At 43.7% G+C, this 16,001-nt stretch overlaps 1 protein-coding gene across 3 annotated transcripts in view; it reads right to left on the bottom strand.

The window, feature by feature from the left end:
* Positions 1–6,762: 6,762 nt before the first annotated feature.
* The window catches only part of LOC111963328 (fibroblast growth factor receptor-like 1), a 74,438-nt gene continuing 65,199 nt past the window's right edge, over positions 6,763–16,001 (bottom strand). For all 3 annotated transcript variants that reach the window (XM_023986686.2, XM_023986687.2, XM_070443375.1), the window contains one exon: positions 6,763–7,575. In XM_023986686.2, coding sequence (XP_023842454.1) covers positions 7,151–7,575 — 425 coding nt within the window. In that variant the 3' untranslated portion in view covers positions 6,763–7,150. The remainder of the gene's footprint in view (positions 7,576–16,001) is intronic.

Raw genomic sequence — 16,001 nt, 5'->3', positions numbered from 1 at the left:
TCAGTTGTAGCGCCTTGCAAGTTTATTTGAAATTCGTTGTACACCAAACCTTTCGACCACAAGGAGGCGCTGTTTACCATTGAGTATTTTGTAGTGCGGTCTTGGCAAAGGTAATTTGGACTTCTCTAAGTTTCATGCATTTTATTGCAAGTTCCAATTGAGCATAGCTGTGACATTTGTACTTATTTCAGAACAGTAGCTAAAAGTGTACTTCCTCGATGTTTCTACTGGTGAGCTGTGTTAATGTCAACCATTCAGTAGCTTCCTTATCCCTCTTCTCTCTAGAGCCAAAGCTCATCCCGTTCTACAATGCGTACAAGAAAACAAATGGGGTGCCCTTATACAATGCTTTCCTTCTTCCCTGGGCAGCATAGTGTCATCACTCCCTGAGCAGGACAATGCACATCCTAAATGAAAGAAAATCCTTCCTAGATTGAAGTTGAATGTGGTAGTGAGGGAAGAAATGCTAGTCAGTTGGAGGACTATGAGAGCGCTCGTTCTGTCTGTGCCTATCTATCCAGTCATTCATTCCAGTACCACTGGCCCTGGCTGCCCTGTAGAGATGACTAGGTTTTCTAGCCAAGTCGGGAGGAAAGCTGTACTAACTTTTATAGGAGCCTCCTGATGGTCCTTTTCGAGAAAGACCGATAACTTAAGACTGGGACAATACAAGTATTGGGGTATTTTTTTTCAATGGCAAAAATGAAACGTCTTTGATCCTTAACCTGCTGTATGTAAAATATTGTGTGCTACATCTTGGAAAATAAATGACTGGATGATGATTGTTTCCAACATTAGGGCTGTTTGTTCCTAAAGAATTTAAATACGATTTGTTGGTATCATAACAAGTATCGGGACACTGGTCCCGGCTCTAGTCACTGACCTCATTCCCAGTGGCATCATGTGGGACTCTAAGCAATTTGGCAGACCAGAGGCTTTTACCAACCTCCTCGATCATTTTCAGACTTTGGGAAAGCTCTTGCATAGTGATCATTCAAACTTCTCACCAACATGGTCCTTCATACTATACATGTGATTTTATCATTGAGACATCAACCAAGCATTTCTAGTAGGGGTGCCATTAATTTCATGGAGGACCTAGTGTCTGCGTGTTTTTCTCTCTTTTTTCCAGTTAAGCCAGAAAGGTGAGGAGTTCCTTACTAATTAGTGACCTTTTCATCAATTAAGTACCAGGGAGGAGCAAAAATCCTAGGTTCACCATGGAATGAGTGACACATGCTTTACAGGAACAGAACCTTCAATTGAGGCCATGAATGAAAAGTGTAAATTTGCTTGTTTTTTAATCAAACTTCAAATGACTTTCTACTTTTAATGGGGTACATCGATAAGATTGTCAAACATAACCAATTGTAAGTACTTGCATATAAACTAAATATGATTAACCTGGTTGGCAATGTCAAAGGTAGACTCAGCGAAAGTAAACCGCAGTGGGTCAATTTCTGCAACAAAGAGCGTTGAATCATGAGGCTCAATGTCTCCACTGTTTTGATCCTGTGGCTACCACGCTGTGAACAGCATGAAGTGAACCCCTGCACATGGGCAGTGCACAATTGGCCCAGCATCGTCTCGGTTTGGCCGGGGTAGGCCGTCATTGTAAAATAAGAATTTGTTAATTGACTTGCCTAGTTTAAATAAACATTCAATAAAAAAATGTGCAGACACTGACAGAGCGGTCTTGCATCTCGCTCATCTACATATCTGCGGTGCTGCTTGTGGAAAGGTCATGTCGCTGAGTCTACCTTTTAATATATGAAATACAGTACATTCGGAAAGTATTCAGACCCCTTGACTTTTTCCTCGTTTTACGTTGCAGCCTTATTCCGCAATCTACACAATGCCCCATGACAAAGCTCAGTTTCTTTAAAAAAAAATATGCAAATGTATTAAAAATAAACGTATTCACATGTATTCAGACCCTTTGCTATGAGACTCAATTGAGCTCAGGTGCATCCTGTTTCCATTTGTTTATCCACAGCTTGATTAGAGTCCACCTGTGGTAAATTCAATTGATTTTACGTGATTTGGAAAGGCACACACATGTCTATGTAAGGTCCCACAGTTGACAGTGCATGTCAGAGCAAAAACCAAGCCGTGAGGGCGAAGGAATTGTCCGTAGAGCTCCGAGACTGTTAAGGCACAGATCTGGGGAAGGGTCACCAAAAAATGTCTGCAACATTGAAGGTCCCCAATAACACAGTGGCCTGTGTTATTGGAACCACCAAGGCTCTTCCTAGAGCTGGGCATTTGGGGGAGAAGGGCCTTGGTCAGGGAGGTGACCATGAACCGGATGGTCATTTTGACAGCCCTCCAGAGTTCCTCTGAAGATGGGATAACCTTCCAGAAGAACAATCATCTCTGCAGCACTCCACCAATCAGGCCTTTATGGTAGAGTTGCCAGACGGAACGACTCCTCAGTATAAGGCACATGACAGGCTGCTTGGCGTTTGCCAAAAGGCGCCTAAAGACTCGGACCATGAGAAACAAGATTGAATGTCAAGCGTCACGGCTGGAGGAAACCTGGCAACATCCCTACGGTGAAGCATGGTGGTGGTAGCATCATGCTGTGGGGATGTTTTTCAGCGGCAGGGACTGGGAGACTAGTCAGGATCGAGAGAATGATGAATGGAGCAAATTACAGAGAAAAGGCTGATACACCCCCTTAAAGAAAGTACAGAGAAATCCTTCATGAAAACAAAACAATGCAGGTGTGGCTTCAGGGCAAGTCTCAATATCCTTGAGTGGCCCAGCCAGAGCCTGGACTTGAACCCGACCTGAAAATAGCTGTGCTCCCCATCCAACCTGACAGAGCTGGAGAGGATCTGCAGAGAAGAATGGGAGAAACTCATCAAATACATGTGTGCCAAGCTTGTAGCGTCATACCCAAAAAGACCCGAGGCTGTCATCGCTGCCAAAGAAGCTTTAAAGTACTGAGTAAAGGGTCTGAATACTTATGTAAATGTGATATTTCAGTTTTAAATTTTTTATAAATTTGCTAAAATGTCTAAACCTGTTTTTACTTTGCATTATGGGGTATTGTGTGTAGATGAGAAAACAATTTAATACATTTTAGAATAAGGCTATAACGTAACAAAAGGTGTAAAAAGTCAAGGGGTCTGAATACTTTACGAATGCACTGTATACTTTACATTGCAACTACAGTAAACATAATTAATCGTACACATTCAACATATTCAAAATGCCTGACTTTGAAAAATAAACAATACATTTCCATAACAAAATAAATTAAATACACGTCTCTTTTAAAATGCATATAAAATGACTACATCTATATCAATTGTTGGATTGGACTGCAGTCCCAAGTACTTATTATTATGGTGTTACATATATTCACTGCAACACTGGGGATATTTTTGACCTCATACCTCTTGCAAGGATTCTATAAAACACATACAAAAGGCTAGTAGTGGTGGTAACCTAAGTAACAGTTGGATTCCGACAGTGATAAGTCAAGTCCAGTCAAACAGTCAACATTGGCGCAATATTATTCTTTGCAGTCTTCGATATGGACATGATTCAAATATCCCCAAAAATGCTACCTATCTATTTTCAAATAGGCCTTCAGTGGTGACTGAGTGAAATGAAACAGGATTATTGATGGACACTAGTGGTCAGGGTTAAATGGGTGTGCATTCAAACAATGAAAAAAAAAATCCATCAAAGGGACTACCTGAGTATGAGTGTAAAACCAGCCCTTTTGTATTACATTCCATGCGTCCTTCAACATCATCACCTAGCAGAGTTTAAGTACTGTATCTTGTGCCCTACAACAGGTTTAGAGGTAAAGGTCTAAACTGACCCTAACCCCTCTAGGTTAGTTGAGATGGGTGAACAGCACAGTTACTGATGGATATGGGTTGTTCCACGAAATGAGTGCCTCTTGAAAACCTGTTATAATAAATGAAATACCCCTTTCATATAAACAACTTGGAGAATCCCTCCATGCACCCTCTGTGACTTCTAGGAAGATTTTAACACACTTAACCCCAAGATTTCACCAAGTTTTCACCATCAATCTTAAACCCTAGTTATAAACTGAGGGATGTGCCTGGAGAAATGTAACCACTCTCAAATTCATAAACAGAGGTATGGATGCAAGAACTGACCATCCATTATATACAAATTCATGTTTTGAGGCAATTCATTTTATTTATTTTTTTACAAACATTGGAGTAAAATAAGCTTATATTTTTGGGTTCTGATGGGGTACGACAGCTAAACTAAGCTCGTGAGGCATTTATACGTTATATTCTTTTTTTTTAAACTATGAATATTCCCTGAGTATACAAATTAGGAACAATTTCCTAATTTTGAGTTGCACCCGCTTTTTCCCTCAGAACAGCCTCAATTCGTCAGCGCATTGACTCTAGAGTTCCACAGGGATGCTGGCCCATGTTGACTTCGGTGCTTAATTTGAGCCGGATCCTGCTAGAACAGGATCATAAATGTGACTCGATGACAATGATTGATTCCAACATTAGGGCTGTTGTCGTAAATAATTGAAATAGGCTATGTGTTTTGTTTCCTTGCTATGATACTAACCAAAGGCTTTTACCAACATCCTAGGAATTATAATTTTCAGACTAGCTGTGCCACTAAATATCCTGGTTTGAGTCCAGGCTCTGTCGTAGCCGACCGGGAGACCCACGGGGCGGCGAACAATTGGCCCAGTGTCGTCCGGGTTAGGGCAGGGTTTGGCCGGCAGGGATGTCCTTGTCCCATCGCGCTCTAGCGAATCATGTGGCGGACCGAGCGCATGCACGCTGACACCGTCGCAATGTGTACGGTGTTTCCTCCGACACGTTGGTGTGGCTGGCTTCCGGTTTAAGCAAGCATTGTGTCAAGAAGCCGCACGGCTCTCGACCTTCGCCTCTCCCGAGTCCGTACGGGAGTTGCAGCGATGAGACAAGACTGTAACTACAAATTGGATAACACGAAATTGGGGATAAAATGTTTTTGTTTTTTTAAGGAATAGAAATAAATAATTTTCCCAGTCGGAGCTCGTTTTTTACCGATTTCCTAGTTGTCTTGAATGTACTGAAGTTGGAAGTCGGAGATTTCCCAGCTCCGAGTTCCCAAACGCGGCTTTGAATAAATATATGCAAACATCTCCAGTCATGTAAAATGATATAGAATCGCACGAAATGCGTTTATAAAAGGCCCAAAAATAACTGGACCCTTGGCCACAACATTTTCTTGCCCATGTGTGCAACTTCTGTAACGCTTCGAACACACCGACTGCGTTATTGCATCACTGCTGCATAACATTTTGCGCAGCTAGGCAACTATACTGATGCAGGTACCTTTTGCAAATGGTCGCATGCGGTTGGACACATGGAGGAGAGAATAATTTTCGCAGTATCTTCAAAACCGTGTCTTTTTGACACAACTGCTGACAGCTACAGGGACATAAACACAAAAAATGCTGCTTGGAGACAAGTGTCCACGATAGTAGGATTGCCAGGTCAGTTTAGTAGTGAGCTTGTGCTAGATGTGGCTAGTTAGCGTTAGCTAGCTAGCTAACCTAGCTTGCTAACCTAGCCAATGAGGTGGTCGTTGGTCTCATTGTTGAAAGAGCCTACTCTGCCTATCTTTACTATTTATTATTGCATTTTGCTCCAAAACTGCATTTTGGAGGGAAATTATATTATAGGCTCTCACAATTAATTTGAGGATGTCATCGAATAAATAATATACGTGGCAAATAAATTTATAAAAAATGTAAAGAAATTATCCAATCAAACTGTTTTTATGTAATCACAAATTTTTACTGAATGTGTGTGCAAAAAAAAATCTACATTCATATTTTGCTACTTTCTGTCAAGTCCACTCGTACAATTTGATGCATACGTTCGATTTATCGAACGTATGCACCACACAGAACGCACTGCAACTGCCTCTGCAACGCAATGCTGCAAGGCAAATGCAGCGTTCCATTGGAAATGAATGTACTTCTGGTGTATCGAAACGCAATGACGCAGTCGGTGTGTTCGAAGTGTTAGTGCCTCTACTCTACGTCACTACGCAAATGTGATGATATGCATGCGTGATTTTTTTCCTCATGTGTTCAGGTACCTCAGAGCTCCCCAGGTAATACCCCTCTCACGCTCACTTTTTGTTCCAGCACCTACCGATTTTTAAGCACTGGTTGACTCCAATGCCTCCCACAGTTGTGTCAAGTTGCCTGTATGTCCATTGGGTGGTGGACCATTTTTGATACACACGGGAAACTGTTGGGTGTGAAAAACCCAGCAGAGTTGCAGTTCTTGACACAAACTGGTGCACCTGCACATACTACCATACCCGTTCAAAAGCACAATATTTTGTCTATCCCATTCACCCTCTGAATGGCACACATCCACAATCCATTTCTCAATTGTCTCAAGGCTTAAAAACCCTTCTTTAACCTGTCTCCCCTTCACCTACGCTGATTGAAGTGAATTTAACAGGAATTTAATAAGGAATCATACCTTTCACCTGGTTAGTCATGGAAAGAGCACGTGTTCTTAATGTTTTGTGCAGTGTATATCATTCATTTAAAACTCCAAAAATGGATGTAGCAACTAAGAATTCTACCTTTAACTTTCGAGATGGGAAAACTTTTTTTATGATGTCGAACATGTGATCTTTATGACAGAATGTAAAATTAAATGTAAAAAAATACTTCTCAAAAGGCACTAAATTGGTGGAACGACCCATAGCCTTCTTAGTAAGTCTGAATAGCCGTTAACACATTGCAGAATCCCTTGGGGATTTGTGTACAAAGTGCACATCGGGGTTTGATGTCTTTTAGTGGTGTTGATATGAAACAAGTAGCACCAAGGACCAGGCAAGTATGCAGGTACAACCAGAGAGCTGTTCTCTGAGGTTCAGTCCACAGCTCAGACCCTCACTGTACGATGCCATTCTTCAGAGGCACAGAGAAGGGGACAACATTACATTTGGTCCTCTGTAGCTCAGTTGGTAGAGCATGTTTCTTGCTACATCAGGATAGTGGGTTTATTTCCTGGGACCACCCATACTTAAAATGTATACACACATGACTATAAGTTGCTTTGGCTAAAAGCTTCTGCTAAATGGCATATATTATTATATTTTATTTGGCACATGGCTAACACTGAAAGTGAATGTGCTGGTGCACCTTCCCGTCCACGTGGGAGTGGATGTGAGTGTGGATGTCTGGGTAGGTTTTGGGGGGTAGGGCAGAGCCCCCCTGAGTGAGGAGAAGCTGCTGCTGAGCCAGATACTCCTCATAGTTTATGGAGCCCAGGCAGTCCTTCTCTGGGCTGGAGGAAGTGGAGAAGTGGGCCACACAGCTCCTGTCCCTCTCCTGGTAGGGCAGCCGGTGGGAGGCCTGCAGGACCTGGGCAGCCGCAGCCGGAGTGCTGGGAGGGGAACAGTGCTTCTTACTCTGGCAGAACCACAGCAGCACTGTACCGAAGATGAACACCATGCTAGCAGGGATGCCGATGATGACAGGCCAGGGTAGGGTGCTGGAGGCTGGGGTGAACATCGGGGGGATGGGTGGCTTGGTGTCTGCAGGAGGAGAGGACCCGAAAAATAATGATGGACATGGAGTCAATCATTCTAAAGTGAGGAGTTACTTTGTTCTCCAACACTGTTTTTGCATTATTTAAACCAAATTGAACATGTTTCATTATTTATTTGAGACTAAATAGATTTTATTTATGTATTATAGTTCAAATAAAAGTGTAAGTAAGTTAAAATAAAAGTGTTCATTGTTCATTCAGTATTGTTGTAATTGTCATTATATATATACGCATATACAGTTGAAGTCAGAAGTTTACATACACTTAGGTTGGAGTCATTAAAACTCGTAGTTCAACCACTCCACAAATTTCTTGTTAACAAACTATAGTTTTGGCAAGTCGGTTAGGACATCTATTGTGTGCATGACACAATACATTTTTTCCAACAACTGTTTACAGACAGAGTATTTCACTTATAATTCACTGTATCACAATTCCGGTGGGTCAGAAGTTTACATACACTTAGTTGACTGCCTTCAAACAGCTTGGAAAAATCCAGAAAATGATGTCATGGCTTTAGAAGCTTCTGATAGGCTAATTGACATAATTTGAGTCAATTGGAGGTGTACCTGTGGATGTATTTCAAGGCCTACCTTCAAACTCAGTGCCTCTTTGCTTGACATCATGGGAAAATCAAAAGAAATCAGCCAAGACCTCAGAAAAAACATTGTAGACCTCCACAAGTCTGCTTCATCATTGGAAGCAATTTCCAAACGCCTGAAGGTACCACATTCATCTGTACAAACAATAGTGCGCAAGTATAAACACCATGGGATCATGCAGCCGTCAAACCGCTCAGGAAGGAGACACTTTCTGTCTCCTAGAGATGAACGTACTTTGGTGTGAAAGTGCAAATCAATCCCAGAACAACAGCAAAGGACCTTGTGAAGATGCTGGAGGAAAGAGGTACAAAGGTATCTATATCCACAGTAAAACGAGTGCTATATCGACATAACCTGAAAGGCCGCTCAGCAAGGAAGAAGCCACTGCTCCAAGACCGCCATAAAAAAGCCAGACTACAGTTTGCAACTGCACATGGGGACAAAGATCGTACCTTTTGGAGAAATGTCCTCTTGTCTGATGAAACAAAAATAGAACTGTTTGGCCATAATGACCATCGTTATGTTTGGAGGAAAAAGGGGAAGGCTTGCAAGCCGAAGAACATCATCCCAACCGTGAAGCACAGGGGTGGCAGCATCATGTTGTGGGGGTGCTTTGCTGCAGGAGGGAATGGTTCACTTCATAAAATAGATGGCATCATGTGAAAGGAAAAGTATGTGGATATACTGAAGCAACATCTCAAGACATCAGTCAGGAAGTTAAAGCTTGGTCGCAAATGGGTCTCCCAAATTGAGAATGACCCAGAGCATACTTTCAAAGTTGTGGCAAAATGGCTTAAGGACAACAAAGTCAAGGTATTGGAGTGGCCATCACAAAGCCCTGACCTCAACCTATAGAACATTTGTGGGCAGAACTGAAAAAGCGTGTGCGAGCAAGGAGGCCTACAAACCTGACTCAGTTACAACACCAGCTCTGGCAGGAGGAATGGGCCAAATTTCACCCAACTTATTGTGGGAAGCTTGTGGAAGACAACCCGAAACGTTTGACCCAAGTTAAACAATTTAAAGGCAATGCTACCAAATACTAATTGAGTCTACGTAAACGTCTGACCCACTGGGAATGTGATGAAAGAAATAAAAGCTGAAATAAATCATTCTCTTTACTATTATTCTGACATTTCACATTCTTAAAATAAAGTGGTGATCCTAACTGACCTAAGACAGGGAATTTTTACTCGCATTAAATGTCAGGAATTGTGAAACACTGAGTTTAAATGTATTTGGCTAAAGTGTATGTAAACTTCCGACTTCAACTGTAGCTACACATCAGAGAGTCTTGTTGATTAATTAAATCACTGCAGGGGGTCAATACTACATTATTCACCAATGCAAAGTTCACAAGAATCAGTGGATGAAGAAAACTGGAAACAAAGAGGAGTTTTATCATGTTCATTACTCTGAGTAATCTTGGATTACATGCACTGAAAATATTAATATCTCCCTGTACAGTACAATATATCCCTGTACAGGACATAATCCCAGGATCTTGGGGATTTGAGAAAGCCAAATTAAGGTTTAGGGGAGCTCTAGTGTTAAATCAAATTCTATTCGTCACGTGCACAGTTTACAGCAGGTATAAATGGTGCAACGCAATGCTTGTGTGCAAGCTCCTGCAACATTGCAGTACAATGATCAATATCAATAATGATAGGGCCATACAGTAAGTAATAGAATAGGTAGTACGTGTAGTAGTAAGCTGATGAGTACACAATATACACTTAGTGGCCAGTTTATTAGGTACACCCATCTAGTACTGGGTCGGAGCCCCCTGTAGCCATGAAGAGATGCACCTGGTCAACAACAATGTTCAGATGCGTACTTTCGTGCGTGAAAAGCCCAGGAGGCCGGAAGATTCTGAAATACCGGAACCGGCCTGCCTGGCATCAACAATCGTACCATGCTCAAAGTCGCTTAGGTCACTTGTTTTTCCCATTCTCACGTTCTATCAAACAGTAACTGAATGCCTCAATGCCTGTCTACCTGCTTTATCTAGCAAGGCACAGCCACGTGACTCACTGCCTGTAGGAGCGAACCATTTTCATGAACGGGGTGGTGTACCTAATAAACTGAGTGTATACAGTATAAATTATGGATGTGCTATGTCAAGTATGAATGTATTATGAATATAAAGTGGGGAGTGTCTTGGTCGCGCAGTTGAACAAAAAGTATATAATAGAACAGCAGTGTTGAGAGAGAGAGAGAGAGAGATGTGTGTGTGTGTGTGGGGGGGGGGGGGGAGATGTGTGGAGAGTCAGTGCAGATAGTCTCAAAAGTGCAGATAGTTTCTAAGGGGCAGATTGTCTGTAAGGTGCAGATTGTCTCTAAGGTGCAAATACAATGCATTCGGAAAGTATTCAGACCCCTTCCCTTTTTCCACATTTTGTTTACGTTACAGCCTTATTCTAAAATTGATAATTAATAAAAATCCTCATCAGTCTACACACAATACCCCATAATGACAAAGCGAAAACAGTTTTTTTTAATGTTTGCAAATGTACATATAAATATATACACTGCTCAAAAAAATAAAGGGAACACTTAAACAACACAATGTAACTCCAAGTCAATTACACTTCTGTGAAATCAAACTGTCCACTTAGGAAGCAAACACTGATTGACAATAAATTTCACATGCTGTGTTGCAAATGGAATAGACAAAAAGGTGGAAATTTATGGCAATTAGCAAGACACCCCCAATAAAGGAGTGGTTCTGCAGGTTGGTGACCACAGACCACTTCCAGTTCCTATGCTTCCTGGCTGATGTTTTGGTCACTTTTGAATGCTGGCGGTGCTTTCACTCAAGTGGTACCATGAGACTGAGTCTACAACCCACACAAGTGGCTCAGGTAGTGCAGCTCATCCAGGATGGCACATCAATGCGAGCTGTGGCAAGAAGGTTTGCTGTGTCTGTCAGCGTATGTCCAGAGCATGGAGGCGCTACCAGGAGACAGGCCAGTACATCAGGAGACGTGGAGGAGGCCGTAGGAGGGCAACAACCCATCAGCAGGACCGCTACCTCCGCCTTTGTGCAAGGAGGATCAGGAGGAGCACTGCCAGAGCCCTGCCAAATGACCTCCAGCAGGCCACAATGTGCATGTGTCTGCTCAAACGGTCAGAAACAGACTCCATGAGGGTGGTATGAGGGCCCGACATCCACAGGTGGGGGTTGTGCTTACAGCCCAACACCGTGCAGGACGTTTGGCATTTGCCAGAGAGAACACCAAGATTGGCAAATTCACCACTGGGGCCCTGTGCTCTTCACAGATGAAAGCAGGTTCACACGCACATGTGACAGACGTTGACAGAGTCTGGAGACGCCGCGGAGAACGGTTCTGCTGCCTGCAACATCCTCCAGCATGACCGGTTTTGGCGGGGGTCCAGTCATGGTGGTGGGTGGCATTTCTTATTGGGGGCCGCACAGCCCCTCCATGTGCTCGCCAGAGGTAGCCTGACTGCCATTAGGTACCGAGATGAGATCCTCAGACCCCTGTGAGACCATATGCTGGTGCGGTTGGCCCTGGGTCCTCCTAATGCAAGACAATGCTTGGACCTCATGTGGCTGGAGTGTGGTCAGCAGTTCCTGCAAGAGGAAGGCATTGATGCTATGGACTGGCCCGCCCGTTCCCCAGACCTGATCCAATTGTGCACAATCTGGGACATCATGTCTCGTTCCATCCACCAACGCCACGTTTGCACCACCAGACTGTCCAGGAGTTGGCGATGCTTTAGTCCAGTCTGGGGAGGATTCCCTCAGGAGACCATCCGCCACCTCATCAGGAGCATGCCCAGGCTGTTGTAGGGAGCGTCATACCAGCACGTGGAGGCCACACACACTACTGAGCCTCATTTTGACTTGTTTTAAGGACATTACATCAAAGTTGGATCAGTCTGTGGTGTGGTTTTCCACTTTAATTTTGAGTGTGACTCCAAATCCAGACCTCCATGGGTTGATAAATTTGATTTCCATTGATCATTTTTGTGTGATTTTGTTGTCAGCACATTCAACTATGTAAAGAAAAAAGTATTTAATAAGAATATTAAATTCATTCAGATCTAGGATGTGTTATTTTAGTGTTCCCTTTATTTTTTTGAGCAGTGTATATATAAAAAAAGAAATACATTATTTACATAAGTATTCAAACCCTTTGCTATTAGACTCGAAATTGAGCTCAGGTGAATCCTGTTACCATTGATCATCCTTGAAATGTTTCTACAACTTGATTGGAGTCCACCTGTGGTAAATTCAATTGATTGGACATGACTTGGAAACGCTGTCTATATAAGGTCCCACACTTAACAGTGCATGTCAGAGCAAAAACCAAGCCATGAGGTTGAAGGAAATGTCCATAGAGGTCCAAGACAGAATTGTGTCGAGGCACAGATCTGGGGAAGGGTACCAAAACATTTCTGCAGCATTGAAGGTCCCCAAGAGGACAGTGACCTCCATAACTATTTAATGGAAGAAGTTTGGAACCACCAAGACTCTTCCTAGAGCTGGCCGCCCGGCCAAACTGAGCAATCGGGGTAGAAGGGCCTTGGTCAGGGAGGTGACCAAGAACCCGATGGTCACTCTGACAGAGCTCCAGAGTTCCTATGTGGAGATGGGAGGACCTTCCAGAAGGGCAACCATCTCTACAGCACTCTACCAATCAGATCTTTATGGTAGAGTGTCCAGACGGAAGCCACGCCTCTGTAAAAGGCACATGATTGCCCGCTTGGAGTTTGCCAAAAGGCACCTAAAGGACTCTCAGACCATGAGAAACAAGATTCTCTGGTCTGTTGAAACCAAGATTGAACTCTTTCGCCTGAATGCCAAGCGTCACGTCTGGAGGAAACCTGGCACCATCCCTATGGTGAAGCATGGTGGTGGCAGCATCCAACAGGACAACGACCCTAAGCACACAGCCAAGACAACGCAGGAGTGGCTTTGGTACAAGTTTCTGAATGTCCTTGAGTGGCCCAGCCAGAGCCCGGACTTGAACCCGATTAAACATTTCTGGAGAGACCTTAAAATATCTGTCCAGCGACGCTCCCCATCCAACCTGACAGAGTTTGAGAGGATCTGCAGAGAAGAATGGGAGAAACTCCCCAAATACAGGTGTGCCAAGCTTGTAGCGTCATACCCAAGAAGACTCAAGGCTGTAATCGCTGCCAAAGTAAATGGTCTGAATACTGAATTTGCAAATGTGATATTTCAGTTTTTAATTTTTTTAACAAATTTGCTAAAATGTCTAAAAACCTGTTTTTGCTTTGTTATTTAGGGGTATTGTGTATAGCTTGATGAGGGAGGAAAACGATTTAATCCATTTTAGAATAAGGATGTAACGTAACAAAATGTGGAAAAAGTCAAGGGGTTTGGATACTTCCCAAATGCACTGTAGTCTTTAAGATGCAGGTCTAAGCAGGTGGAAAGCTAGGGTTAGTTATTCAGCAGTCTGATGACCTGGTGGTAGAAGCTGTCTTGGAGCCTGTTGTTCCGAGATACAATGCTCCGATACCGCTTGCCAGATAGTAACAGAGTGAACAGTCCGTTGCTCGGGTGACTGGAGTCCTTGACGATCTCCCGGGCCTTTCTCAGACACCGCCTGGTGTATATGTCCTGGAGGGCAGGGAGCTTGCTCTCAGTGATGCATTGGGCCATCCGCATCACCCTCTGTAGAGCCTTGCAATTGAGGACGGTGCAGTTGCCATACCAGGCAGTGATGCAGTTGGTCAAGATGCTCTCGATGGTACAGCTGTAGAACTTCTTGAGGATCTGAGCCAGCAGCATACAACCCTGCATCCCACTGCTGGCTTACCTCCGAAGCGAAGCAGGGTTGGTCCTGGTTGAGACCAGATGCTGCTGGAAGTGGTATTGGAGGGTCAGTAGGGGGCACTCTTTCCTCTGATCTAAAAAAATATCCCAATGCCCCAGGACAGTGATTGGGGACATTGCCCTGTGCAGGGTGCCGTCTTTCAAATGGGACGTTAAACGGTTGTCCTGACTCTCTTTGGTCTCATGGCACTTATTGTAAGAGTAGGGGTGTTAACCCCGTTGTCTTGGATAAATTCATACCATCATCCCCATCTTCGAATTGGCTCATTCATCCTCTCCCCGGTCTTCTATGATGTACATGCCGAGAAAGTTTAAGCATTTGACCACCCTGGGGGGCCCCTGTGTTGAGAGTCATCATGACGGAAGAGGTGTTGCCTACCCTCACCACCTGGCGTCTGCCTGTCAGGAAGTCAGGACCCTGAGCTTAATGATCTTAGAGGGGACTATGGTGTTGAAAGCTGAGCTGTAGTTGAGCTGTAGTTGCATTCTCAGTGTGTTTGGAAAGGCTTGTTTCAGGTCGCAGAGGTACTCATTTGAAAGATCAATATAGGGAGTTTGTGTGGTACAGTCGTGGCCAAAAGTTTTGAGAATGACACAAATATTAATTTTCACAAAGTCTGCTGCCTCGGTTTGTATGATGGCAATTTGCATATACTCCAGAATGTTATGAAGAGTGATCAGATGAATTGCAATTATTTGCCAAGTCCCTCTTTGCCATGCAAATGAACTGAATCCCCCAAAAACTTTTCCACTGCATTTCAGCCCTGCCACAAAAGGACCAGCTGACATCATGTCAGTGATTCTCTCCTTAACACAGGTGTGAGTGTTGACGAGGACAAGGCTAGAGATCACTCTGTCATGCTGATTGAGTTCAAATAACAGACTGGAAGCTTCAAAAGGAGGGTGGTGCTTGGAATCATTGTTCTTCGGCTGTCAGAAGCATTCTTCCAAGATGGCGTAGCAGTGTAGACGTGTTTGTTTAGTCCTCTCGTGTACGTTTGTATTTTCCGTATTTCTTGTATATATATATTTTTTTAATTCTCTCTTTTCGATTTTTAATTTGATTATACCTTCCGGTAACCTACCTCACCCAATGTGATACGGAATCGCTATAATTTTTTAACTTTGGAACACATTCAAGAACCCCCAGTAGCTAACCAGCTAATCAGCTACAAGCTATTTAGCCATTTTTAGCCGCTGCTAGCAGCTTTTACCTTCTGCACAGACACCAGCCCTGTTATTAGCCTGGATATTACTCACCAATTTACCAGCATCGGACTGTCTCTCGACAACAACGCCGGATTCCTGCCGTAATCCCTGAGCCACTACTTCTGATCCTCACAGCTAGCGCCACTGCCACGAAGCTAGCACCAGTTAGCAAACACAATTCTACAATCACAACCTCTCTTTCGCCATCGCCATCCGGCTTGGATTCTCTGTCGACACGACCACGTCTGGTCTGCAGACTAATACCCCATCCGCTGTGCCCTCAACCGGCCTCCGTCTGAGCAGACCCCCTCCGTCTGAGCAGACCACCCCCCGGGCTACTAACTTTAAACGCCGCGTGCTAGCTTAGTGGCGGCTTCCCTGCTCCATCTACGGCTGCCCCCTGGACACTATGATCACTTGGCTACATAGCTGATGCCTGCCGGACTGTCCATTAATTCACGGTACTCCATTCTGTTTATTTGTGTTTTATCTGTCGGCTCTGTGTGTAGTTAATCCGACCCTCTCTGCCTAGTCGTCGCCATTTTTACCTGCTGTTGCTGTGTTAGCTGACTAGCTGCTGTTATCTCACCTGTTGTTTTAGCTAGCTCTCCCAATCAAGACCTGCAATCACTTTATGCCTTACTGTATGTCTCTCTCAAATATCAATATGCCTTGTATACTGTTGTTCAGGCTAGTTATCATTGTTTTGGTTTGCAATGGACCCGGTAGTTCCACTCTCCGTACCTCTGATACCTCCTTTGTCCCACC

The sequence above is a fragment of the Salvelinus sp. IW2-2015 genome, linkage group LG4q.2 (genome assembly GCF_002910315.2).
Source record: "Salvelinus sp. IW2-2015 linkage group LG4q.2, ASM291031v2, whole genome shotgun sequence".
Classification (NCBI taxonomy): Eukaryota; Metazoa; Chordata; class Actinopteri; order Salmoniformes; family Salmonidae; genus Salvelinus; species Salvelinus sp. IW2-2015.
Note: the sequence above shows the minus strand (reverse complement) of the source record. Positions and strands in the feature narration are given on the sequence as shown.